Below are 25,709 nucleotides of genomic sequence, written 5' to 3'. Positions count from 1 at the left end.
AAATGGAGACCGCGTGCACCACCATGAAGAACATTTTCATTCCCTGCAATGAAACAAGGTCTCAGAGCTGCTCTTCCGTCCAGCGCCACGTGCAGGAGGAAAGGCCAACGTTTCTAAAAGGGACCCAGAGCCCTGAAGGTCACTCTCTAAAACAGAACAAGGAGATGCTCAGCCCCCATCCTTGCTGGGAGAGAGGGGGGCTCCACCCAAGAGGACCCCCAGCCCTCGCTAATCAGATGACAAGAACCCACACTGCTTCCCTTGCATGTGCCAAGCTCCTAGCGCGCGCGCGCGCACACACACACACACACACGGCCTGGAACGTAGTAGGTGCTCAATAAATTGCAGTGGCTCCTATTCATCTCTGTCCCTGGGGTGAGGCCTGGCTCCCTGCTCTGCCTGTGAAGATGGTGACACGTGTCAAAGAACCCAGGACCAGACCCCGAGAATTCCTCAGGCAAGTCACCACTTGCTGGTTATCTGTGAGATGAGGGGGCGGACCCAGAGCATCTGGAAGACATCAGGTCTGAAACCACAGGACTGGGTAACTTTTTCACAGAAAAAACAAGAACGCTTTGTTCTGAGGTTAGAGGCTGTGGTGGGCAGGCAGGTGGGGCCGCCCGCAGGGTGGGTGACGCACCCTCTCTTGCTAGAGCCACAGACTCCCCCCGTGGAGTGCACTACCCCGCGGCATCTTCCACCCCTGCCCTTTCTTCCTGGAGCCAGAACCCCCTCCATGTCAAAGGACTGCTGGTCAGGAAACCAGCATCTGCTTCGCCTCGTCAGAACTGTGACTGTCGTCTAGGATTTATCTTCTCATCTGTGAAATAAAGGGACTTCACCAGATCAGTCGTGGGTCCCTGTGGCTTTTCTCAGCTTCCGAGAAGTCTCTGATTTCCAGTGTTTCCTTCAGTAACAGACCAGGCCACTGTCCTTCCCAGGGGGGCTGTGGTGACTCCTGAGCCCCCTCATGGCTGGCTTCCCGACCACCTGACTGAGATGGGGCAGACGGGTGGCTGTGACATGAAGCCCTTCTCAGGGCTGGCACTGTGCCAAGTGCTTCGCCTTCCTCACTGTGTAAGTGAATCCTCACAACTCCTTCAGGAAGATTCCATCATCACCCTCTTTCACAGATGAAACAAGAGAGGACTAGGGAGAGAGGTGGGCTGCCGGCCAAGTGTCCGGGGAGCCCTGGGGGCCTGGAAACCAGGCTCGCAGCTCCGAGTGGGGGACTCGGGGCAAGAACCTTGGCCACCCTCAGTTTCCTCCATGAAAAATGAGGGGACCGCACCAGACGAAAGCTTTAAGAACAGTAGATCAGCATGACTCTGTACTATTTTATCTAAATCTGGGGGTTACGCTCTCAACCAACAGCCTCATATGTGGTCTGTCACCTGCGTCTGCAGGCTCTGCCCTGAGAATGTGTCAAACAGTCCCTTCCTTGTCCTTTAGTGTCCCCACCCCCAACTAGAGTCACCTCCACTGAGGCCCTGCCCCTCACCTGATGTGGCCTTGAGCCTTCCTAGGGTATCTGGCTTCTGGAGCAGAGCCCCACGAGTCTGGCTGACTCGGGGCTCCCTGCCGTTGGGCACTGGCCGACGCCCTCCTCCTCACCCTGCCCACAAGACTCTGGAACAGCGCCTCCCTGGCCCAGACCGCCTCTCCCCCTCCTCTCCAACACAAGGTACAGTCCTTCCCCCCAAATGTAGTTAAAGGACACACAGATGCCGCCTCCCCCAGTGACCTGGGCCCGCTGTCCACAGGGCACATCCGGTGGAGCCCCCCACTCCTGGCGGTAGTGGTCTTTATTTTCTATGCTCTTTCTCCATCACAAGGTCGTGTACACTTTGAAGGCAAAGGTCATGGCATGCTGTTCAGAAGGCACACATCCAGCCACCTTCAAAACCCCTCCAACTGAGAAATAACGGACTGGAAAGGCTACTGTGCTCCCGCCCGGATTTCGGTTAAGGGTCAGGCATTTACACTGTTCTCTATGACACGGTCTCAACGCAGGTTAGACGCCTTAGCACATCACCATTCACTACACTGCCCTCTGTCTCTGGCCGTTCCCAAAAGAACCGCAGACTCACTCCCCATCACTCTCCAGGAGACTCTGCAAAGCCACAGAGAAATGCTGGATGTCACCCAAGGTCGAGATTCAGCTCGTGCCACCGGGACTGCCCCGCACGGGGAACACGACTGAGACCCTGTGGGTCCACAGCGGGCTCAGCGGGAGCTGTGGCCGGAGGGGCTGCTGAGAGGCACAGAGAAATGCCACATGACTGGGGGTCGAGGGGAAGTCACACTCGGGCTGACTGTCACTTGCAGGCCTCTGTGTAAAGTAAACATCCTGGATCCCTGTTCAAAAGGGACAGGCTCCGGCCAGCCCATTTGCTCGCTGGAAACCTCCCACTACTTTAGAGAACTAAATGAACAGAAATGTTTTCTTAATTGTTCTACAATGTTCCTAAAATCTGACAACTTCTGGCTCTGGCACTTCAACCACAAACCAAGGGCTAGGAGCGAAAACAGAGTTTTTAAACGTTTATTTTTCATGCTACTCCAACACATTTTTCTAAATTTTCCACCCATGAACTTTCCCTAGTCCTTCCAAAATAGCCAGTTAGCAAGCTTGTGTCAACAGTGCAATTTAAGTTACAAAATTTAGTATTATTTTTAAACACCATTTAAAAAAAAATCCTCAGGCTTCATTCACAATTCTTACCTGAAAATTTCCCGTGTCCACTCGGTACTGGTATGTCGGATCGTGTAACTCATTAACTCTAAAAATATGTTGTCAAAAAAGTCATAAATTAATAACTAGTTTACTTTTTCTTTTATACTCTTAGATTTTAAAAAACTCATTAACATAAACTACTTGCTCACCAACAGCAAAGGATTTTTAAAAAGTAATCCTAAATTTATGAGAAATCCTAAATTTCACATTGAAAACACACACAATGCTAACGGTGCTGTCTGTCCACAGTCAGCACTGTGAAGTCGCAGTATCTTTCATTCCTATACTGCTTCTCTTGCAATTTTAATTAAGGTCTGTTTTCTAGGCACCTTTCAATGACATATATGGGCACCAGGAAATAGAAGAGCAGACAAAGAAAGTAATAAAAGTAAATATAAACTTCCATGAAACCCGATTTAAAATGAACCTGGATAGCTGAGATGACAGGCAGGCAGGGAGAGGGAAGCAGAGAAGGTGTGAGCTCAGTCCTGTCATCATTGGGCCATTAGCTTGATGTGCCAGGTGTCAAAAACACGCCCCTAAAATGGAACTTGTTTCTGCAGAAAACCCGTTAGGCTTCTGCGGTGGCACCGTTTCACAGCAGCACAAAAATACCAGCAAAGAGAACCCCTGGGAGCTGGTGTAAGGACGGGAAAGTTTACAGATGCCACAGGAGCCACGGGCACGTCGGGTGGACAGTGGCGAACTGGGAGCTGCCCGGAGCAGCGGCCTACAGAAGAAGCCTTCGCCTCTCTGCAGGAGGCGTTTTCCATCCTAGGCTAGAAGATTCATGTCTGTCTCCACATGCCATTCAGGTGAAAATGAACCCTCAGTTCAAGCCACATTACTCAATCTTGAAACACTGGGTGACAGATTCCTTTCTGGATGAGTTCACGAAATACAGTTAAACTCTGGATCTGTCCACAAGGCTGAACACTTTCCATACTGAAGCATCACACATAATAAAATTACTCACGTCTGCCATATTCCTAGTGTAACAGAAGCCAACCACAATAGTCCAACAATGAAGAATTTAGGCAAATAGAATGTCAAACACTTCCTTTCTCCCTAAAATGCAAAAAAGCGGAAGGAACACAGCAGTTAGTAATCTTAGCGCACACTGGATCACAGATACTCAAGTCATTTCTACAACGCGTGCGTTCTTGACGACCAGGCTGGAGACAGGTTCTCAAGGATAAGTCCTTCCCAGGACGACCAGCAGAGGCTGGCCCGGGGGATGGTGTCCCACGTCCTTGGCGGCTCACCTGGACCCGTATGCCATGGTACACGCACAGCCAGAAGAGCAGCAGGGCGCACAGGAACACGGACTGGAAGAGGTCGTCGAGCATGCCCGGGAACCAGCTGTTCACCAGAAAGGACAGCGGGAAGAAGGGATCTGGAACACGAAAGGCGGGAGGGTGCGGTGGAGGCGCGGCCGCCAGCGTCTTGCAAGGCAGGAACTAAAGGCTGTTTTGTTTTTCAGAAAACCTAAAGCCAATGAACAGACTGCCCCAGTGAAGTCGCACGATGCTGTCCGCTCCCACCGTCCGCTGCCCCGCAGGCCTGGGAATCCCGAGGCTGCAGCTCCGGAAGCAAGAGCTTTCTGGAGCCCGGGAAGAGGAGCACGCGGCGTTTGCCACCTTCGGCCAAGTTCCCAGGAGGCCGCATCTGTGGCCCTCCTTGGTACTAGCCACCGAAGCAGGCCCTCCTTTGTGAAAGCTGCCGGCACCTGCTCGGTCCTGGTGCAATGTCACCCATGCGCGGGGCCCCCACCCCACCTGAGGCACTTCTGGAGACGTGGGCCAGGCTGCCTCAGACGTCCGTCAGCTCTAAATTCCAAAGGAGAAAACTCCAGAATAAAAACAGCACCTACCGTTGTAAAGCAGCAGCAGAGGCAAAAGAATGGACATCCACTTCTGCTCGATCCCCCAGTCCCTCATGGAAAACTTCCGGAGGGAGTGGCCAAACAGGCACTGCAAACCAGATTGGGCCTCGGTCACGGTCATGGTCTCGGTCTCGGCTCATGCCTGGCGCAGTATCACCATAAGCCTGCCCCAGTCGACGGGCATGGTGCCAGCCGTGACCTGAGTTAACCTCTTGCTGAACTGACTACTGAGAGCATTAGTGACAACTGGGACAGGATGGTGAGCTACTGCAAAGGGGACCCGGATCAGAAGGTCACAGCTGTCCCCATTGGGCTGGGGGCGGGCAAGGAACGTGACGGAGCCGCACAGAGGAGGACCTCCCCGGGGCCCAGGCCACACGCGCCCAGCAGCGCGACATTTACAGACGACATCGCAACATTTACAGCATCCAAGGAGCAGCCCGGGAACAAGGCCCACGACCACGGGCAGAGCTTGTGCCAAACCCCCGGAAGGAGGTGCAGTGGCCCACGGGACGAGTGTCTTCCAACTGCTTTAAAACACTGCACAGTTTGTGAATTTTACGCCTGGGCTTATGTTGTTTTGTTTTGGTGGTTTTTTCTATACGCTAACACAAGCCAATACTTTTCTAGGCAATTGGACTGCTTAGACAATGGCTCATCTCCGCAAATCTATCTGTTAGGCTCAGACCGTTTCTCTTGTTTAAAAACACAGGGCCCTGGGTGCCAGCTCTTCGAGCCCCAGCACCCCAGGCCCCAGAGATGCTTCGAGAAACAGCAAGGACATCTGACTGACCAAATGTCAATGGCAGTTCTCCACTTTCCTGCGGTAAGCTCACGACAGGAAGCCCCGCGTGTGACCAGTCCCCAGCGATCTGTGTGTTCCAGCGGCTGTGCCCCGCCCTTCATCCACACCCAGGTCCCGGGTCGCCATAGGCTGTCTACATGCCCCCCATGGGCCTGTGTCTTTCTGTATAGTTAGTCTGCGAGGCACCAAGTGTTTGTTGGGTGGAGATGGGAGTGGCTACCACTGCAAAGAGTGGACACGTCTCCGAAATGTCACCCCATCTGCGTCAGCATGGACAGGCAGCCGATGCAGGAAGAATCCCACCCCCAGATGGCACCAAGTCACCGTGAGGCACACATTCTCCTCCTCCAATTCATAAGCTCCCGCCCTCACGGACCAGGCCTCCGTGGGCACGGCCTGTGCGTGAAGGGTGAGCATGTCCCCCAAGGTCACGCTAAGCTTGTGGATGCCGGCATTTGTCGCTGCACACGGAGAAGAGTTTGCCTACAGGTCAGTGATCTGTACTTAGTGTCGCACCGCACACAGGTCCCTGCTACAGGACACCACGTCCCTCTTTTTGCACTGCGGCGTCCTCGCAGACACACGGAATACTTGGTAACGCTGGTCAGCCACTGGATGGAGCGTCTCGGAGCTCAGGAGAGTCTCCTGGGCAGTTGGCGCTTTGACGGTCACAGTTCATCAACTGACTCTGCCCTCGTCAGGGGAACGGCACTTACGGTAACGATGAAGGTGAGCACCACGAAGACGAACCGGAACCAGACCTCCAGCTTGGAAAACGCAGAGTTATACGTCTTCCACTGAAAGGGAGAACAGGGGTGCAATTTATAAAAAACATGCATCTGAAAGGAAGTACACCGGATTGGAATAGGTATCCCCACGCGTGAGGACAGGTAACTGAAAGTGCTCTTTCCTTATGCTTTCTTACATGTTCTAAAATGTTAACACTTAGTACGTTTTATTTTTATATTAAAGAATACAGACTTTGAAAATCTTAATTACCAAGAATTGAAAATAGTTTTAAATGGTGTTATATTAATGATGAATCTGGAAGATAAATTATTCTATAATCATAAGAAGAGCATTTGGCTCTTAAATCTCAAAGATTAACACTGTCAATCTCTTTATAAGGGAAAGCCAGGCTTGCCATGAAAAGAAACAGATTTTTTTTAAAGATGCAAAACTGTGAATAGGTAGGATGTTCTAAAAAAAGATGAAGTGAAACATATAAATAGGAATCTGAAACCAAAAAATATAGTGGAATTAGCTGTCGGTTCTCACGCCGACGGTAGCTTCACTCACGCCAGGAGTGCGCCGACAGAGCCGAACACCACACACCAATGGCAGGCAGAAGGCAGCCTTTCCGACCTGTCACCGGCCGGACTCACCACCAGACCCCAGGACACTGCACGGCCCTGGGCCAACGAGCCCCATCATTTCATTTGCTGAGTGAAAATCATCTAAGGAGTTTAAAAAAATCCACTTTGGAATAGATACGGAGTTACAGACCCTAGAAACACACACACACACACACACGCACACACACACACACACGACATCATCTCTAGCTGATGGGAAGGAGGTGTACTCTCCGGGTGCCAATCATGGGGGAACCACGCAGAGCCTTGTGGTCTCCCAGGGCCGTGAACACCCCGCTAGGAATCCAGGGTGACAATTCATCAGCTCCAAGTCACAAAACAGAGCACTGAGAGGAGGGCTGAACAGAGAGAGTGCCAGGTATCGGCCTCACTCCCCACCTGAGGACTGACCGTGTATGAGTGGAGTACACCACCTGAGGTTGGGAAAAGTCCCCAGAGGCTCACGGGTGCTCACAGGGGCCAGCAGCAGCACCTGCTCCCCCGGCAGAGAGGAAAACGGGGCACTGGGCAGTTTGCTCCAATGGCTTTACCTCAGTGGGGGGAAAATCAGCCTCAGACTTACCGCTGCTTTGGTCCAACCTAGTGAAGTTTAAAAGCAAGACCTGAAAAGATCAAACCATTTCCAAGTAATTTTATGATACCCCTGACCGAAACTCAAGAATATTTATAAGGATAGAAGACCTAATAATCAACAATGTCTTGCAGTATCAAAAATGCCAGACATGTAAAAAAGCAAGAAAACATGAACCATCATGAGGAAAAAATGAATCAATCGAAACTGACCCAGAAACCACTGATGATAGAATTAGCAGCTTAGTACATCAAGAAGCTAAAGGAAAGATGGAACATGCGAAGTAGAGAACTGGAAGATGGATATGACAGAGATTAGTGAACGTGAAGACAGCAATAGAAACGGTCTAAAATGAAAGAGAAAAAATTGAACAGAGCGTCGGTAATCCATGAGACAACTCTAAGTCGCTTAAGAGATGTGTATTTGGAGTCCCTGAATTTCTCTGGGTGTGGGGAAAGGGGCAGAAGAATAGGAAAAATATTTGAAGAAATAATAGCCAAATTGTTTACAAACTTGATGAAAATTATAAATTCACAAATCCAAGAAGCTCCATGAATCCTAAGTACGAAAAATCTGAAGAAAAGTATGAGGACAGACACGTTCTGCTAAAAACAGAGCATCCGAATGCTCTGAGCCTGCCCTGGTGACAACGCTACCTCCCAGAGCATCCGAATGCTCTGAGCCTGCCCTAGTGACAACGCTACCTCCCAGTAGGCTGAAGAAGCAACTATGATCATTTTCACCCTGAACTTCATTCTCCTCGAGGAGGAAGACCTGGCAAGTGAAACAAATGGTGACATCCAGGAGAAGGTGACCGCTTGGCCCTGGAGCCCTTACAGAAGAGCCAAGGGCACCACCACACACGGTGAGAATGGACTCTAGACTTTGAGAGCGCAGAACTCAAAACTCCAAACGCCAAAGATTTCCGAGGAAATGCCAAGCCAAAGGCACAGAAACTCTCGAAAGTCAAATTCTGTCAAAGCAGCAGGGATTGTCTAAAGAAATGTACGTGGTTACACAGGCAACAACCCCTATGAGCTCTGACTTTTAAAGTGTGCTCCATGCTTTAAGTCTGTACCAAAAGACAGTATACTTACCAAGAACCATGTACATAGCCTATGTGTACAGCTCCATGAACTGTCACAAACTGCATACACCAGTGTTCTGATCAAGAAGCATCACGGCGTTCCAGAAGCCCCTCTCGTTCTGGCCCCTTCGAGTCACTAACCCACCAACACTAATTCTGATTTAACCACACGGATTCGCTTTGCCCGTTTCTGTAATTTATATAAATGGACTCATACACTATGTACTATTTTGTGGGTGGCTTATTTCATTGAACATTATGCTTAGAAAGTCATCCCTGATGCTGCACGTAGCTGTAATCATTCATTCTCATTGCTGCATAATATTCTATTACAGGAATATAGCACAATCTGTGTGTTCAGTCTCCTGTTGATGAGCAGTTCACAATTTGGAGCTACTGAGAATTGCGCAGCTGTGATGTGAACATCTAAATGCACGTCTTTTGGGCAACATGTGCCCGCGTGTCCACTGTGTTAATTCGCACGTTCACAGGCAGAGCAGGAGAGCTCTGGTGCCCCACGCCCTGGCCAACTGTGGCATTTCCTCGTCTTTTTCATTTTAGCCATTCTGGCAAGTCTGCAATAGTATCACTAACATACTTTTAAGATGCACTTTATTCCACATACATTGTTTACTTCGAAAAAGGAATAAAGGTAGTTAGTTCCTAATGATAATTTTTAAAAGCCAGATTTGATAGAAACAATTTTTAAAGTTTTATAAATGGGAAAATTGTCAAGAAAGAGGGTAAATAATTATAGCAGAAACCTGGACCAGGACGTCAGTAATTACTGCAATTCGGCATAAAAGCTTATTTCTGAAATGTCTAGCATCTAACACTAGAAGAGAAATGCCATGAGTTTATAGCTCTCGCTCTCTCATAAAAGGAGTCAGAACATGTGAACAAAGGGAATTCCGTCTGGAGGTTTCGATCAAAGTTCACAACATAACGGATACCGTTTCCAAGAGCAATTTTATAGAAGACGTAGAAACAGTAGAAACACTTTGCGTAAGGGTCTGTAATTTCTTATTGCGTCTCTATACAAGCTGGAGACAATGTTACTCTGCGATTCTCTAAGGCAGCCAGCTCTTCCATAGCGAACCTTCTGAGAAAGGCTAGAATGTATCCTGGACTTCCCCTTCACATAGCAGTTGCCTTAGGAGCCTTTTTTTTTTTTAATTTTGTCTTTTGATTATGAAAGCAATAAGAGCTCATTATGAAAAACAGAAAAGAGAAAAAAATTAAACCTTAAGCCCACCACCCAGAGACAGTTCTCTTTACTAAGATGTTCACAGCAGCATTACTCATAATAGCCAAAAAGGGAAACAAACCAAATGCCCATCAACTGATGAATGGATGCACAAAATGCAGTATTCCCACAGCGAAATATTACCTGGCCAAAAAAAAGAATGAAGTACAGATATCCGCAATAGCACGGATGGACGTTGAAAATGTTATGCTTAGCGAAAGAAGTCACTCACAAAAGACCACATGCTGTATGACTGCATTCATATGAGATGTCCAGAACAGGCAGAAAGGTCCAGAAGAGGCAAATCCGTAGGGACAGAAAGATGAGCGATGGCTGGGGGCTGGGAGAGGGGAGAACAGGAAGTGAACACTAAGAAGCTTCTTTCGGGGGTGATGAAAGCGCTCTGGAATTAGTGGCTATTCTGACTCCCAGGAAGTGGAAGGAACGAGGAGGTTGATTTTAGGGGACACGAAGTCCAACGATGAGACCTGTGTCACTCGGGCAGACCACATAAGAGCAGTGCCTGCGCCTCACCAGAGGTTCTGGCGGGGACTGAGCCACGCCCAGGGGCCGGGGCAGGAAGCCCTGCTCGTCTGGGAGCCTCTTAACGACCTTCCACTGGACCGCCAACCTCTGCTCCCTGTTCTTCATCTCAGAACGCTGCGAAGGTTTTCCAATTTCATGCTCTTTTTTTAAGCTACTCTTGGTTCCATATCCTTAAAGAACTGTGATTTCCCTATAATTTTTGAAAACTGTGTATGTCTTTCACTGTCCAAAATGACATGATTTCGATGCTGGGTTACTTCACTCGTCAGAAGAACGGGAGCTAAACGAATGAGCCATGGAAACACGCGAGGCCAGCGGGCGTACTCACTATAAAGTTCATTTCCTTGACGGGCACGTCCAGGTGTTCGAATCCCACAATCACTGTGTACTGAGTGTAATTCAAGTAGCCGAGGTGAGCCACGATGATTTCTGCACACTTCTGCAAATACACAGGAGGCTGTGTCTTTAAAGCACGCTAGACTCAGTCTCCCACCCCCGGACCCATGAAGTTACACATTTCAACAACAGACAATCAGAACTGATCATCTCCAGGGAACTTGCCAGAAGCCCAGAAAAATTCAGATGCCAGCCAAAAACAGTTCTTAGAAAGAAAGACCCAAAAAGGCACTTTTGGAAACAAATAATATATGAATTACAGTCATTAGACTTTCTGCTTTGGGTGATTCAAAATAATGTGCACGTGCATTAACAAGTTCATAGTACGACACCACCTGACACTCCTACAAACACAGGGGCTCGGGGCAGTGTGAGCGGGGACACAAGTCAGACCCTCGGCTCACGCTCTGGCGGCTTTGGCGACTGCTGTGAGGACACACAGTGGATTGCGAGCTTTCCTTGGTCCCGATTAGCCTGTCGTTCCCGACGCGGAGGCCCCTGAAGTCTGTTAGGAGGTCAGGACGCAGCCACGACAAAGGCTGTGAGAACCACAGCGAACAAGCTCGTGTGGGTGCTGTGTTCACATCTCCGCCAAGAACCCCTTTCTTTTGTCCTTTAGAATCAAGAATCGGGTCTCCTCAGGTCCCCTCTTTCCACAGTGGCACGGGGACGCAGATGAGTACTCGTGGCCGGGCCAGCAGAGACTGCAAAGCTCTGCACGCCCTGCCGGACCGGCCAGCACGCCCCTTTGGAAGTCCTCTCGGTACCCGAGGGGAGGCGCCATCAAAGGGCACTCTCTGCCCAGAAGCAGGCAGTTCTACGGCTTCGCAGGGGCGCTCGTTAGCGCCGCAGCTCAGCAGGGCACGGTCACCCCTACTACTGATCAAAGGCTTCCCAGGACAACAGCTCTGGGTGACACACAAGAAGCCCTGACAGGGTAACGGGACCATGGCGGAGACGGGGCTGCTGACCTAAGGGACAGGAAAGGCAGCGGAGAAAAGGTGAGCGCACGAAGGTACATGTCAGAACCTCTGCAAACCACCAGGCCAGACGGAGACACCGGGCCTGCACCAAAGCCCACCGCCATGGACCTGGGGACCGCTGGCCGCTCTCCCAAGGCTGGAACACGAGTCCATTGCTATTTTCACTCCATCTGGGCTGTGGTTTCTCTTCCCTCATGTGTACTGGCCACCTGCTCACAGGGCACGTGAGTGTGGGGCCCTGGTCGCACCAAAACCAAATCGACCTTTCATCTCCGACGGTCACAGGGTGATGCACAGGGAGGGGCAGCTAAGGACTCAGCGTGACGACGGTTTACACAAGTGAACCTATTTGAGCTGAGTAGCAAAGCACTCCTGACACGTTAAGAATCTGCCTGGATTTACAGGATGTGTTTCAATTAACAAAAGAGGGATATCTCCGGCTGTACCCATCTTCAAGTTTGAAAACTACAGTGAAACCATCTGAGGGTTTGGGGATGCCAAGTTCAAGCCATGGTGCACATGCTGACAATCGCTCCATGAGAGAACTGCAGCCTTCTCCCCGCGAGGTGTGGACAACCGACCGAGACGACATCTTTTCTTTACATCAGAAACAGGTAATACAAAAGGGTGTTGATGTCTCTATAACAAAATACTCCATCTTTTTTTTAAATCAAGGCAGTGCTCCTCACAGGCCTAAGGAGGGACCTGAGCAGAGAGAGAACCACAGAAGAAGAAGCTCCCAACAGCAACACAATGTAAACTGAAGTCAGGCCACCGACAGGGGCGGGGAGAAACCACAGCGATGCCCGAAGGGCCACTGTCACAGTGCACAGAATGGCGGGCGCGTCCGACCAAGCAGCAGCGCAGACCAGTGGCCTCGTGGGCAGCCTGGCTCTACTCAAAGCACAGGCTCCAGGCAGGGCGGCCAACTCGTCCCCACGGGCCTGAGACTTCCCTGTTTAAAACAGAAAGTGCCGTGTCCTGGGAAACCCCTGGGTCCCAGACAAACCAGCAAGATCAGTCACACCAGGCTCAGGGTCAAGTCACTGACCACCTGTCATCACCTGCTCAGTTCGAGAAACAGCAATGCCAGCTGCTGAGGCCAGACCCAGGCGTCCGCCTGGGGACGGAGCGGGGGAGGCTGCTGCTTGAACGGCGGACCTTGCAGTCGCCACAGCTGGCGTCCCCCGTCTGGTCGGCAGCACTGATGGAGCACCTGCTGCAGGCACGCGGGGTTGTGCGGGCACCGCACGCTGGCACACGACATTCACCTCGGTCCTCACCACTCGCCAGGGACAGGCAGGGAAGGCGTGGAAACCAGGCCAGTCCACGCACAGCACAGCGGTGACACGGAGGCAGAAGAGAGGCCACTCGCTGTGCTGCTTCCTAGTCCACCTGACAGGGCTGGCACATGAGGGCCACCGTGCAGGGAGGGGACACGGCAGTGACTCTGCCGGGAGAGGGCATACTGCCGGCCCTCCCGACAGCCCGTCCCCTTCAGGCTGGGGTTCTCACCCACGTCAGGCGGGGAGGGACCACAGCCACTGGGCGGGAGGCCGCCCGCCTGCGAACCTCCTCGGGGACCAACTGGCCAGTGCTCCTCAGCCGCCCCCCGGGCCATGTGCGGCTGCAGCGCTGGCCCTTCCCTCACCACCTCTGACCTCCCCGAGCCACGGTTCCTTCTTGTATAGAATGGGCTCCAATGACAGATCCTGCTCCGTGGGCCTGCTGTGAGGGCTAAACGGGGTGACGTCCGGGAAGTGCCCGGCACACAGCCCGCTGGGGACACTGCTGTCCTCACCCTGCATCAGACACACGTCCTCTCCGCCATGTCCTCCACGTGACCAGGCGTCTTGACAGGGCCTCTCCGCCACAGCAGCGACCTCTGTCTGACTCCTCCGCTCCTGACCGATATGGCGCCGACAAGACCGAGGGTGAGGGCTCCGGTCCCACCACGGGCCATCGGTTTCCTGCCCACAGCCGCCTGCTGCACCCTCAAGCAGACGCTCAAGAAGCAGCCCCACCTCCTGCGAGGCCTGGGCCTCAGCCCCTAGACAGATCCAGGCATTCATCACACGTGGGGAACCACCCTGAGCCCCGTGATCAGAAACGACCACGGAGCTGTGGCAGACGTGTGTGATGGGGGCCCACCCACCGGCACCCATGGACACAGCAGGCAGTAAGCTGCACAAACAGTCAAACCAGGTATCACATATGCTCAGTGTGTGTGTGAGTGTGTTTACATGTTTGTGCACGTGTGCATGAGCGTGTCCGCACGTGTGTATGGTTAAGATTCCTAAGAGTATCAGCACATAAAGGGAGGCGAGTTTCCCCCACCATCCTTAGTCGGACTCAACCTTTTACTTAAGAAGCGAGTCCGTGATCGTGCGGCACGACAAGCCAGGGGCCATCGCGCCCACTCACCCTCGCGCACGTGAGGGTCCTCGTCCGGTTGTGCGCTTTGCTGTTAATGAACGTGGTGGTTCCATCTTGAGCAACCCCGCTCACTTTAACAGTCATGGGAAAGCTTATCTGACTGAACGTTTCTACGAAAGAAAGAAAACCAGTGTCAGGCCGCGGCAGGCACGGCGCCCACAAAGGTGCCTGCCTGGTGCTGTGACGGCGCAGCACGGTCTCTGGCCGCCTCGGCATCTTTGCCAGCAAAGGGAAGCCTTTCCGTTAGGTTCTACGTGCAACTGCTCATGCTGGGGGCCCGGGCCAAAACCCACGTTTCAGACCTGCCAGTTTCATTTCAGCAAAAGGACAAATATTTCAAGGCCAATGAAATTTTACTTTTTCTTTCCCACATTTTTAACTTTATACCAATATAAAAATAGATTCATTTTTCTGATTATATATTTTTCTGATTATATGCTTATGAAGAAATCATATAATATAAAAAATATAAAAATGGCATTAAGCACTTATAATCAATCCCCCTCCCAGAGATAACCATGATCGTGTATGGGTCCACCCTTCTAGACCATTTTCTAGGTATACAAATACACAGTGATATCAAATTTATCTTCTTAAAATGTTACAAAAAGGTTTTTTTTTTTTTTGGTAATATGTATTTTTTCCACTTAATTGACGATGGCCGTAGGGTTCTCTTCAAATTATTTCTCAACCGAAGCTCTTCGCCTGAATCACAGAACGTAGAAACTGAAGTGGGTGAGCGCCTTCTCAGTTCTACCAGGGACAGTATATGACCAGGGCCGTTCCGTATGAATGGAGACAATTCATTATAAACTGTGGCTGCTTTGGGGCGGGGTTCTTCAGTCTCAGCACCACTGATATTTTGAGGCCAGATAAGCCTTTTTGGTGGGGTCTGTCCTGTGCATTGTAGGATGTTTAGCAGCATCCCCGGTCTCCACCCATTAGATGCCAGTAGCACCCCCTTCTCCCCAGCTGTGACAATCAAAAGGTCACAATGTCTCCAGATACCGCCAGGACCCCACTGAATAGGCTGTAGCAGTAGCAGGTACAGCACGCAGCCCCTGACCAGCTGACCAGCATCCCACCAGCACTCCAAGGGCTGCATCAGGTGTCAGCACTTCTGGGAGGCCTCAGTGAAACGCCCTGTGACAGAAGATGTGCCCCGGAGCCACTGGAGGACATTTAAGGGGCTTCCAGTTTGTCGCTTTTATAAAGAATAAAGACCATCCTTGCAATCCATCTTTGATCACTTGTTGAAAGATTTTAAAGCTTTCAGCTTTTAAAATATGGCGCTCTGTATGAAGGAAAGTCATACCAGACCTCCAGGCTTCGTACCTTTTGAGTGGTCCAACTCCACAACGCATGTCAGCCACAGCTGCTGATTATATTTAGACAGTGGATTCGAACGTATTTGAATTGGCTTTATCTAAGGGAAAAAGAAAAAGTTAAAGGAACCCACGTGACCTTTTCATCGCGTCTACCAAATACCTCACCTTCACATGCAAAATCTACATTCAGCAAAAAGGTTAGCGCATCAGCGCTGAAACAGAAACGTGCAGTTTTCCTTTTGACGACATAAGTAAATCCTGCCTTCCAGAAAAAGAAAGGGCTGGCTTCCTGCTGCAACCCACTTCTGTCTCTCAGGAAAACCTGTGAGCAGTGGCTTCCACCGCCTGCAGCCTTGGGACGATACCCTTACGTAGAGAAAAAATTAAAAGCCCATATGATGAGAGGTATAATAAGGTAGTAATACCAAAGGAATATATTCACAAGAATCACTAATTTAGTATCAGTCTGCCAGACATGTTGCTGTTGGACGTCTGTTACTTTCGGCTTTAGGAAAGTCTTAACACCCCTCGGGGGGTGAATTGGAGGGGACTATGTAGCCAGTGACACTTCTGTGGTGTCTGCTGAAAAACACAATACTGGCATCTAACGGCTGTGGGGAACGGAGACCACCCACAGTGCCAAAGAAAAGCAAGTCTGAATGCACAGTCTTTGAATGTGGACATGTGGTTTGGGGTTTTAGTGCTTCTGGCAGGCCTCAATACAACCCCCTGTGACAGAAGATGTGCCCCAAAGCCACCAAAGTGATGACATCTATCGTCCGATGCCTATAATCTTTCAGACATGAGGAAGCAAGTCAGTTCTGTGGGACAGCGGCTATTTTCAGTGTCAAAAGTGACATCTCGAGGGACAAGCATTTTCAAAGACCAAACTACAGTCCAGGGATCCCATGGCTGGACCTCTCTGAATGAGACCCTTGGCCTGGGAGGCAAAGGAAATGAGGGAATGCAAAGAAAATGGGCAAACAGGAGCCCTCCCAAGCTCGCAGCGGCAAAAGGGAGAATTAAAAGGTGTCAGTTTTATGACATTTGTTTCATTTTGCCTGTGTGAAAACCTGTAAGAGTTTCTGCAAGCGTAGCAGGGAACTGGGAGAACAGAGATAAGGAGACATCTGGGGTCAGATAATCAGATTTAAACCACACGTTATGATGCCATGAGGATTCAAGGCAACTGTGTTCAGTTTACGGATAGAGACTATGTTAGCCATGCGGAGAAGTAAAAGGGTTTCGTTGTCTGGGCTCTCAGAAGTTAGTATGTATTGAAAAATACCAAAAAGGTCCCATTGGTAGAACTTTGTTTTTCTTTAATGATGGTGATGAATCAAGGCACATTAAAAAAAAAAGGAAAAAAAGGATTTTTCATTTACACTAGTTCATGCCAGGAATGACAATCGTCAGAGAAACTGTCACTGTCAGAAGCCGGACATGGAGACCACGTCTTCACTGTGGCAAACACGGTGAGCATTTCAGAACTCACCAATACAGTAAGACTTGCAGAGGTGAGGAGCTGGGACGAGTTAAGCACCCTTTGGAAGTGAACTGCCGCTCCCTAAGCATTAACACCATGGCCTTTCTCGGCACTGACATATTTATTACAGCAGAAAAGGTCATTTCAGCAAACGAGAACCCGGAGGCCAGTAGCCGACAGTGGAGTAAGAACCGCACGTTGCTGAGAAGCAAGCTGCAGAGTGAGGTGGTCTGCCTTAAGGACCCTCTAAAGCAGGGCCATTTCTTAGTGGCCCGGACGTTTATAAACTCCACGGGCTGCCACTTAGAGCCAGTCTTACCTTTTTGCTATTATTTAGTGAAAAATTAGCTGCAGAAGTCTGGATCACTTTGGGCCCTAGAGTGTAAGAGAAGAAACAGGCAGGTTATATCTATATCGATAATTAATTGATTTTTTTCAAATACCAGAAAAGACTCATATGTTACAAGGAGGTAGTCTTATTTTCCTGGTCTGTCTTGAGGGGTTTTATATACACACAAAACGTACAAACGCACGAACACTGACACACGCGTGCACCCTGCCACACCTGACAACCTCCCAGCGCTGGTGACACAATGACCGCCACACAGATACCGTCTCCCCGGTCTGCTGGCCGGGCGGGCCCTCGCCACTGCTCTCGATGGCCCCTCTGCAACGCGGGCCCAGGAGAACGCTCGTGACGCACACGGCATCTATCTATTTCCTACGGTTTAAAGATTTCTGCTAAAAAATTTAGACACATCGATCTATTCAATTTAATCCAGTCTTCCAAAACTATTTATGAAGCTGAGGATATAAAAAAGCATAATGTATACTAATATAGACTTGAGGTTTTTCCTGAAATGACAGATATGCAAGCTTCGTAGAGTCTTACCCTGTAATGTTTCAGAGCTTTGGCCTTAGAAGAACTGACCAAAGGAAACAGTGTGAATGAACTTAGACCTGCATTTGTTCTAAGACAAACCACTGCCAGCCTGGGACGCCAGTTTCCCGCTGCCTCACTGCCCATCCCCCACCTGCCGCGGGTTCGGTGTCTCTGGACAACCCTGACTAATACAGACTTTAGTTCTTCAGGAAAGAATGTTAAGGATGAGTTTTCCATGGTGGTTCTGGGGTTTCTGGAATTGGTTCCCTAACCTGCTTAGATTTAAAGACGCTAATGACTATGTCCTGTCGTAGAGGGAGCACCGATGGGCCATGAAAAGATGCAGAATCGGTCGGATGCGCCTAATCAACCGCTTCTAAGAAGCAAGGAGCTCAGTGACTGGTTATGACACTTTAGAACATTTATTGAAAACTAACCAACGTAATGAGGTCGGCTGGCTGCCTCTAATGCGGCCGGACAAAGCGGGGAAAGAAAAGGATGAGCTGGGGGATCTGAGTTCCCAGCTCAAGTGCCCATAAGTGACCGGAAGCTTCTCTGCATCCCCTGAAGGAGGCCCTGACCGCCTGCCGCCACCGGGCACAGAATGTCGAAAATCAGGCCCAGAACCTCATCTTGCAAGTGGCTGGATTGCAAGGCGAGGTGAATCCCCAGCCGCACAGGTGCCGCGCTGTTAAAGCGAGGGCATCGACTAGGGAAGAGGGGGTTCCTGTTCTGGGAACACACGGGCAGATCCCGACAAAGCTGGGGGACACGGATGAGCCACCTGTGCCAGTGGGGGAGGTCTTCCCATCCCCAGTGGAGGCGGCTGTTCCTCTTCTAAGGGACCCACCCTGCACTCCCCACGGGACTGGCCTCCCCCGGGGCAGCTGCCTCAAGGGACAAAGCTGACTCTCCTCAGAACGCACCCTCTTCGCTTCTAGAACTGTAACGAGACTCAAGTCCCAGCAGGCAAGGTACAAAGGGTGACTCATGAGGAGGGTGCTACACCCCAAAAGAACTACTCGAGTTTTCTGATTTATACGGATAGAAACTGGAGAACATGCGTGGGAATGGACACCCGGGGTGTGAGACACGGTGGAAGGAGCGAGGTCGGATCGGGGCTCACCAAGCAGACACTCTACACTTAAAGTCACAGCTCGCGCGCTGTGACTCTTAACAGTCTGACTGGTTGGCTGGCAAAAAAAATGACCAAAAGGTGGGTGAATCGAAAGGCCACCTGTCTGGCTGAAAGCAGAGGAGGGAGTCAGAGGCCTGGGGAGCCCAGGGTGTCTGTTGGGCTGGATTTGTTATTTAAGACCCACCGGGTGAGGGGAGCCCCAGCACCCTCGGAGCTCTGAGATGCCCCTCTCCGGACGCCAGGCCTTCCTGACGGTGGGAACTGCGGTTACCAACTTGGGAAAACAAAGCGCAGTGGAGTCCCTGGATGCAGGGTGGCAGGGGCCGGCGGTGGCTCTCCACCGCCAAGGGCAAGGTGGGTGTGGTTATCGTCATGGACGGCAGAGTCAAGGCGGCAATCACGACAGCCTGACTCACACTGACCTGCGGCGTGGCCTAGCTGAGCATGGTGTTCCCAGAAGTGAAATTCATAGGAAGCCAACTAAATTCTTACTTAATCTGTATAAACAGAAAAGTTCCAGGTCAAGTGAACAAAGTCGAACCTGAAATCACAGAAACAGAGTCACAGACTCTCAACAGTTTCCAGATATGAGCCAGGTTACAGACCCAAAACCCCTCAAACGAAGAAGGTGCTGGGTCCCTTAAGAAAGCGACCTGGTATACTGCCAAAAATTCATACTGTTAATTATTCCCCTAAAGGAACCTATAGCCTTTTACCTAGATACGTGTGCACTGGGAAAAAGGAAATTATCAGACATGTGGGGGACTACTAGACACGAGCCCTGATCTGACACTGATTCCAGGAGACCCAAATACGGCACTGTGGTCCACCAGTCAGAGTAGGGACCACGGATGTCCGGAGTTTTAGCTCAGGTACGTGTCGCAACGGGACCAGTAGGAGCCCAGACTTATCCAGTGGTTAGCACCCCAGTCTAGGCTGCGTAATTGGAACACGCAGCTGGCAGAAACCCCACTGGTTCCCTGACCTATGGAGTGAGGGCTATCATGGTGGGAAAGGCCAAGTGGAAGCCACCAGAATGCCTCCACCTAAGAAAATAGTAAACCAAAACCAATGTCGCATTCCTGGAGGGACTGCAGACATTAGTGCCACCATGAAGGACTTGAAAGTTGCCCACATCCCTATTCAACTCATGTGTTTGGCCTGTGTGGAAGCCACATGGGTCCGAGAGGGTGACTGACAGCAGATTATCATAAGCTCGACCAGGTGGTGACTCCAAGCGCAGCTGCTGTACCAGACGGAGCTTCATCGTGTGAGCAAATTCACACAGCCTGTGTGGAAGCCACATGGGTCCGAGAGGGTGACAGCGGATTATCATAAGCTCGACCAGGTGGCGACTCCAAGCGCAGCTGCTGTACCAGACGGGGCTTCATCGTGTGAGCAAATTCACACGTCCTCTGGTACCTGATATGCAACTACTTCTCTGGCAAATGGCTTTTTCTCCATCCCCAACAAGGCCCACCAGCTGTTTGCTTTCGCTAGCAAGGCCAGCAGTACACTTCATTGTCCTGCAGCTGGGTAGATCGACTCTCCCGCTGATGTCAACTTAGTCCACAGAGGCCCGGACCATCTTCCCCCCAACAAGTTATCATGCTGGTCCATCACACTGAAGACGTTATGCTGATCGTAGCAAGTGAGTGACAAATAGCAACTACTCTAAACTTGTCGGCAAGACACTTGCATGTCAGAAGGTGGAAAATGAATCTGATGACAATTCAAGAGCCTTCTGCTTCAGTGAACTTTCTGGGGCACCGGTGTGCGCCCTGCAGAGATATCCCTTCTGAGGTGAGGATAAGCTGCTGCCCTGGGGCTCTCGTGCACCCAGAACAGATGCACGACGCCTGACTGGCTCTGGGGTTTGAAGGTGACATGTTCCCCAGCTGGGTGGGCTACTCCGGCCCACGTACCCAGTGACCCAAAAGCTGCTGCATACAAGTGGGTCCCGAGACAGAGGAGGCGCTGCTACAGGCCGGGCCTGCCGTGCGTGCTGCCCCCTGCTGGCCGCAGCGCCAACGTGTGCGAGGCGGCGGCAGACCAGGATGCCAGCTGGAGCCTTCCGCAGGCCGCCGGGGTGAGTCTCAGAGCAGGCGTTCAGGACCCGTCCTCTGCAGATAACGGGTATCCGCTGGGTGGGTCATCCTCTGCAGATAACTAGTCTCCACTTGGCCTGCTGCTGGGCCTCAGCAGAGACTGACGCTTAACCACCGGCTACCAAGTGACCGTGCGACCTGAGCTGTCCATCATGACGGGCGTTACCTGACCCACCAAGCCACGCAGCTGGGCGTGCAGGGCAGTGCTCCATCACCAGATGGGACGGTACGTGTGTGACCCGGCCCGAGCAGGCCCCGGAGGCTCAGGAAGGTTACAGGAAGAAGTGGCCCCAGCACCCACGGTCCCCACTCAGCTTCAGTAAGTTCTGTCTCCCAGATGCACCTGTGGCACCATCGGAGTTCTCTAAGGTCAACTGACAGAGGACGAGGAGACTCGGGCCTGGTTTGCAGGCGGTTCTTCACGATAGGCAGGCACCACCTGAAGGGGACAGCTGTGGCACTGCAGCCCCCAGGACACCCCTGAAGGACAGAGGTGAAGGAAAATCCCCCCAGCGGGCAGAGCTTGGGGCAGTGCACCTGGCTGTCCACTGTGCTTGGACTATATGCCAGCTGGGTGTGGCCAATGGTTTGCCTACATGGTAAGGGACTTGGAAGGAACACGTGGGAAAAATGGTGACAAGGAAATTTGAGGAAGAGGTATGTGGCCGGACCTCTCTAAATAGGCAAAAAATATGAAAATACTTGGGTTCTATGTGATTGCTAACCAAAGTGACCTCTGTAAGGGAGGGTTTTAATAATCGAGAAGGAAGGATGACCCACCCAGTGGATACCCGTCGGCCCCTGTCCCCGGCCACTGCCCAGTGGGCTCATGAGCAAAGTGACCTTGGGGGCAGGGGTGGAGGTTATGCACGGGCTCAGCACCTGGACTCCACTCACCAAGGCTGACCTGGCCACGGCCACCGCTGAGTGCCCAGTGTGCCAGCAGCAGAGTCCAACACTGGGCCCCTGACACAGCCCTGTTTCCTAGGGGACTGGGGGGAGCGGTCAGCCAGCTACTGACCGAGGTGATCAGTGCGGACTGACTGCATGGGACCTCTTCCCTCACGACTTGTTCTTAATGGACCTTACACTCACTCTGGGTATGTTCTTAATGGACCGCGTCTTGTTCTTAACGGACCTTACACTCACTCTGGGTATGGACTGCCTTCCCCACGCGCAACACTTTTGCCAAAACTACCGTCTGTGGACTACCAAGCTGGCCTTAGCACCATCACGGTACTCCACACGGCATTGCTCCTGACCACGAAAGTCACCTCGCAGCAAAAGAAGTGTAGCAACGGGCCACGCCCACGGAATTCACCGGTCCCACCAGGTGCGGCCCCGAGACGTCTCAGCCTCCGTATTGACACGAGCCAGTTCCTTGTAATAAATCTGCATCTATATAAATCTCCTATTGGCTGTTTCACCCCACCGGTGTCTCTCTGGAGAACCCTGGCTAATGCCAGGACCCTACGGGAAGAAGGGCAGGGGCCCAGCAACCCTGACGTCACGTTTCTCCTCTCGGCCCTGCCGCGTCACTTTTCGTCTCTGCAAGAGGGGAGAAGGTTGAGCATAATCCCGGGTGTTTGAGACAGACAATGGCTTAAGGAAACGAGAGCTGGCTGAGGTCCCGTGAGACTGGATTCCATGAGAACATGAATGGTCCCCTACAAACCTTAAGGGACAGCCGTGAAAAGCACCCAAGATAATGGGTATGTCTTGCGCTGTGATTAATGTAACCGTTATTCTTTGGGGACTTCGTGGGAAGAAAAACAAGGGGTTGGCTACAGTTGCCATTGTCACCATCACCGCCTTCATCATCAGCAGGTAAATAGCAACTAAATAACCACCCTCTCCCCAGCTTCCTCCGTCCGTTCACCAAGCCAAGTTTCAGGTTAAGAAACTAGTCCGCTGAGGCACACACCATAGCGACTTTAGCTTCGAAAATGCCTTTGAAATCGTCCCATCCAACTCCCTTTCTCAGAGGTGGAAAGCTGAGGGCCAGAGAAGTCGGCTGGTTTTCACAAGGTTCCAGAAACCCAGGTTTCTTCCCTTCAAACAGCATGCTGGGGGACCATAGGGCACCTCGGGCCCTGAAGACAAGGCCAACGCCACCCGCAGGTCCCTTCCTGCCAAGAGCTCGGGCATCGCCAGAGCAGCCTTCCTGCCCCCGCGGCCGCCCTAGGCCTGTGCCCCAGCACCTCACACACCCCGCCCCCGCCCCTTGCTGCAGTAGAATGTCCACCGGCCCGTCTCCCACAGCCACCAGCATGGTCTGGATTCCCCAGCACTCAGGCTGCGTCCTGGCTCGCAACAGCCTCTCCAGAAATGTCTGACTCTCCAACAAAAGCTACACTGTCAAGGTCGCCCAGTGCTGCCACACTGACCTCAGGCCCTAGCTGTGTGGGACGGAAGCAGGGTCACCCCTCCACTCGGCGGGCGCACGACGGGGCCCTTGGCGGGAGAGAGCAGGTGGGTACAGCTGGGCTGGGCTAAAAAGCGCTGCAGCAAGAGAACCAGAAATGATAGAAGGATCCAAACCTGCACCTTACCTCTGATCCCGATGAAGACGGTCAGGCCAAAACAGACGAAGAAGACGACGAACACGAGGACGAAGTGGCGCTTGGACAGCGTGTACAGCCGCATGGGCGCCAGCCTGCGGAGCAGAAGCCAGCGGTGAGGGGCCAGCGGGCCAAGGGCTCAGGTCACAGGAGGCTCCTCCCGGAACCAGCAACACGCCAGGCCACCCCACCCCACCTGCAGGCCCTCACCCCAGCCGCGGACCTACTCCGAAACCAGGTGACCTGCCTGGTAAAACAGTCTCACCCACCTCAGGGACCACTGCAGGGTGGGGGTGACACGCTGGTATATTCGGGGTCGGAGAGGGCCCCATCCACCCCGGGATGCACAGGGCCAGCCGCACCCACTCCTCGTGGCAGGGGAATGTGCTACGGCTTCCACGCCCACCCAGGGCACATTTCACCATGCCACATAAGTGGTGGCTGGTCCCCCCTCTGCACACAGCCCCACCCCAAGCTGCCAGAGCAGAGCCTGAGTGGCAGGCCCTAAGTCTCTCACGGGCAAACGTGCAGCTTTAACTTAGCTGTGACAGTCAAGCCCAGACTGGGAACTCCAGGTGCCACCAGCATCACATTTTCCACGGTGTCAGGTTTCCTGTCCAGGGTCCCTCACGATCTGAGGCCCCCTCACTTGCGTCGCCCCATGGTGGTGAAGCTCTGCCTGACCTGCCCTGTGGGGTGTGGTTTTGATGCCAGTGAGCAACCAGCTGGCAGTTTTCTGTGACTTAACACCAACGTGGAAACCTAGCCTCACACTCACACGCTCGGGTTCCCCGAGTCATCCGTACTCCATCCTGTCATCAGGAGGAAATGGTGGGGCGAGGGTCATTCCTCTTTTAGAACAACCTCCATCAGAGGCCAGCAAACAAAAGAAAAATCTTGAAAGGACCAGACAACACGTTTGAGGCTTGGCGGGCCACATGGTCTCTGTGTCACGTCCTCGGTGCAGCCCCAGACGTGATGCAAACGCATGCACGTGGCAGTGTTGTAATTCAGCCCTGGTACAAGGAGGTGGCAGGCCAGGCCGCCCCGCAGGAAGCCAACCCTTCCCCGTAACCTACAGAGGAGACCCATCAACCCAGACGTGAGGGCGTCAGGGTGCCACTGCTTTGCCTTCTGCGCTGTTTCTAATCCACGAGCATTTCCTGGTCTTGGGAGCTGAGACCCCGGGAAGGAATTTCTCACGCCTTATGGACAGGTGAGTACACTCTGGCGGAGAGAACAGGCTTTTAACGGGTACAGAGGGAACGGCTATTTGCTTTTGTGGCACAAAACTCACAGGGCTCTGTGTACACACGCCCTCTCCCTTATGGCCAGAGACTCCGGTTCCTCACAGGAAATCAGCTGGACCTTGTCTCAAGGCAAAGGTGGGGCCCTGGAGCCACCACTGCTCTGACGTGGCTTTGCTGATACTGGGTCGGCTCACTCCAGCAGGACCCGCCAGGCCTCGGGGGAGTGGACGTGCAGTGTCACAGTGAAGAAATAAAGGAATGAGTGCCTCGACCTTTTCCTCTGGGACTCAGGTCCACAGGCTGAACCACAAACGACCCTACTGTGCGTGAGGAGAGAGCCAGTGGACTAAGTAGCCTGAGCCCAACTCAGATTGTGAACCTGAAAGATGGTAACAGGCCTGAAAGCCTTAAAATATCAGAGCCAGAAACTGCCTCAGGGAGGAAGTCCAGCCTCTGCTTGCACATGGGGAAACTGAGGCTTAGAGACTTTAAACCTGTTGACCGTAAGTGATGCGCACTGGGCTCGGGGTCCCGGCCCTCACCGCTCCTGCCATGATTACCCCCCAGATGGGTATTACAGCATTTCCACCGCACTCCCCAGCACAGAAAGCCCATGGGACTCCCCACAGCCACTCAGTGAAGTTTAGTCCTCCCTATGGCTTTCAAGGTCCCCCCAAACTGTCCCTTGGTCATCGCATTTCCCTTCTGCGGTAGGTACTTAGTATCCCCACCCCACAGATGAGAAAGCTCAGGCTTTGAAAGGCAGGCAGCTTGCCCTAGATCACAAAGCCACGAAGTGACGGAGCCATTCGAACCCAAGCATCAGGCTCCCGAGCTTGAATTCCACGCTGCAGCCCGGCAGGGTCAGGCCAGGCTCCAGAACGCCC

General features: G+C 52.1%; 1 protein-coding gene across 1 annotated transcript in view; it reads right to left on the bottom strand.

Annotated features, from left to right (window-relative positions):
• Nucleotides 1-24,175, bottom strand: part of TMEM181 (transmembrane protein 181) — a 33,483-nt gene extending 9,308 nt beyond the window's left edge. Inside the window, exons 1-11 of the mRNA XM_025049047.1 lie at nucleotides 24,111-24,175; nucleotides 23,564-23,667; nucleotides 17,202-17,257; nucleotides 15,404-15,494; nucleotides 14,057-14,178; nucleotides 10,582-10,692; nucleotides 6,144-6,224; nucleotides 4,611-4,710; nucleotides 4,003-4,133; nucleotides 3,714-3,805; nucleotides 2,726-2,783 (exon numbers count right to left, since the gene is read on the bottom strand). Coding sequence (XP_024904815.1) covers nucleotides 2,726-2,783; nucleotides 3,714-3,805; nucleotides 4,003-4,133; nucleotides 4,611-4,710; nucleotides 6,144-6,224; nucleotides 10,582-10,692; nucleotides 14,057-14,178; nucleotides 15,404-15,494; nucleotides 17,202-17,257; nucleotides 23,564-23,667; nucleotides 24,111-24,160 — 996 coding nt within the window. The 5' untranslated portion in view covers nucleotides 24,161-24,175. The remainder of the gene's footprint in view (nucleotides 1-2,725; nucleotides 2,784-3,713; nucleotides 3,806-4,002; nucleotides 4,134-4,610; nucleotides 4,711-6,143; nucleotides 6,225-10,581; nucleotides 10,693-14,056; nucleotides 14,179-15,403; nucleotides 15,495-17,201; nucleotides 17,258-23,563; nucleotides 23,668-24,110) is intronic.
• Between the last annotated feature and the right edge of the window lie 1,534 nt (nucleotides 24,176-25,709).

The sequence above is a fragment of the Pteropus alecto genome, unplaced genomic scaffold (assembly GCF_000325575.1).
Source record: "Pteropus alecto unplaced genomic scaffold, ASM32557v1 scaffold195, whole genome shotgun sequence".
Classification (NCBI taxonomy): Eukaryota; Metazoa; Chordata; class Mammalia; order Chiroptera; family Pteropodidae; genus Pteropus; species Pteropus alecto.
This window is presented reverse-complemented; position numbering and strand designations above follow the sequence as displayed.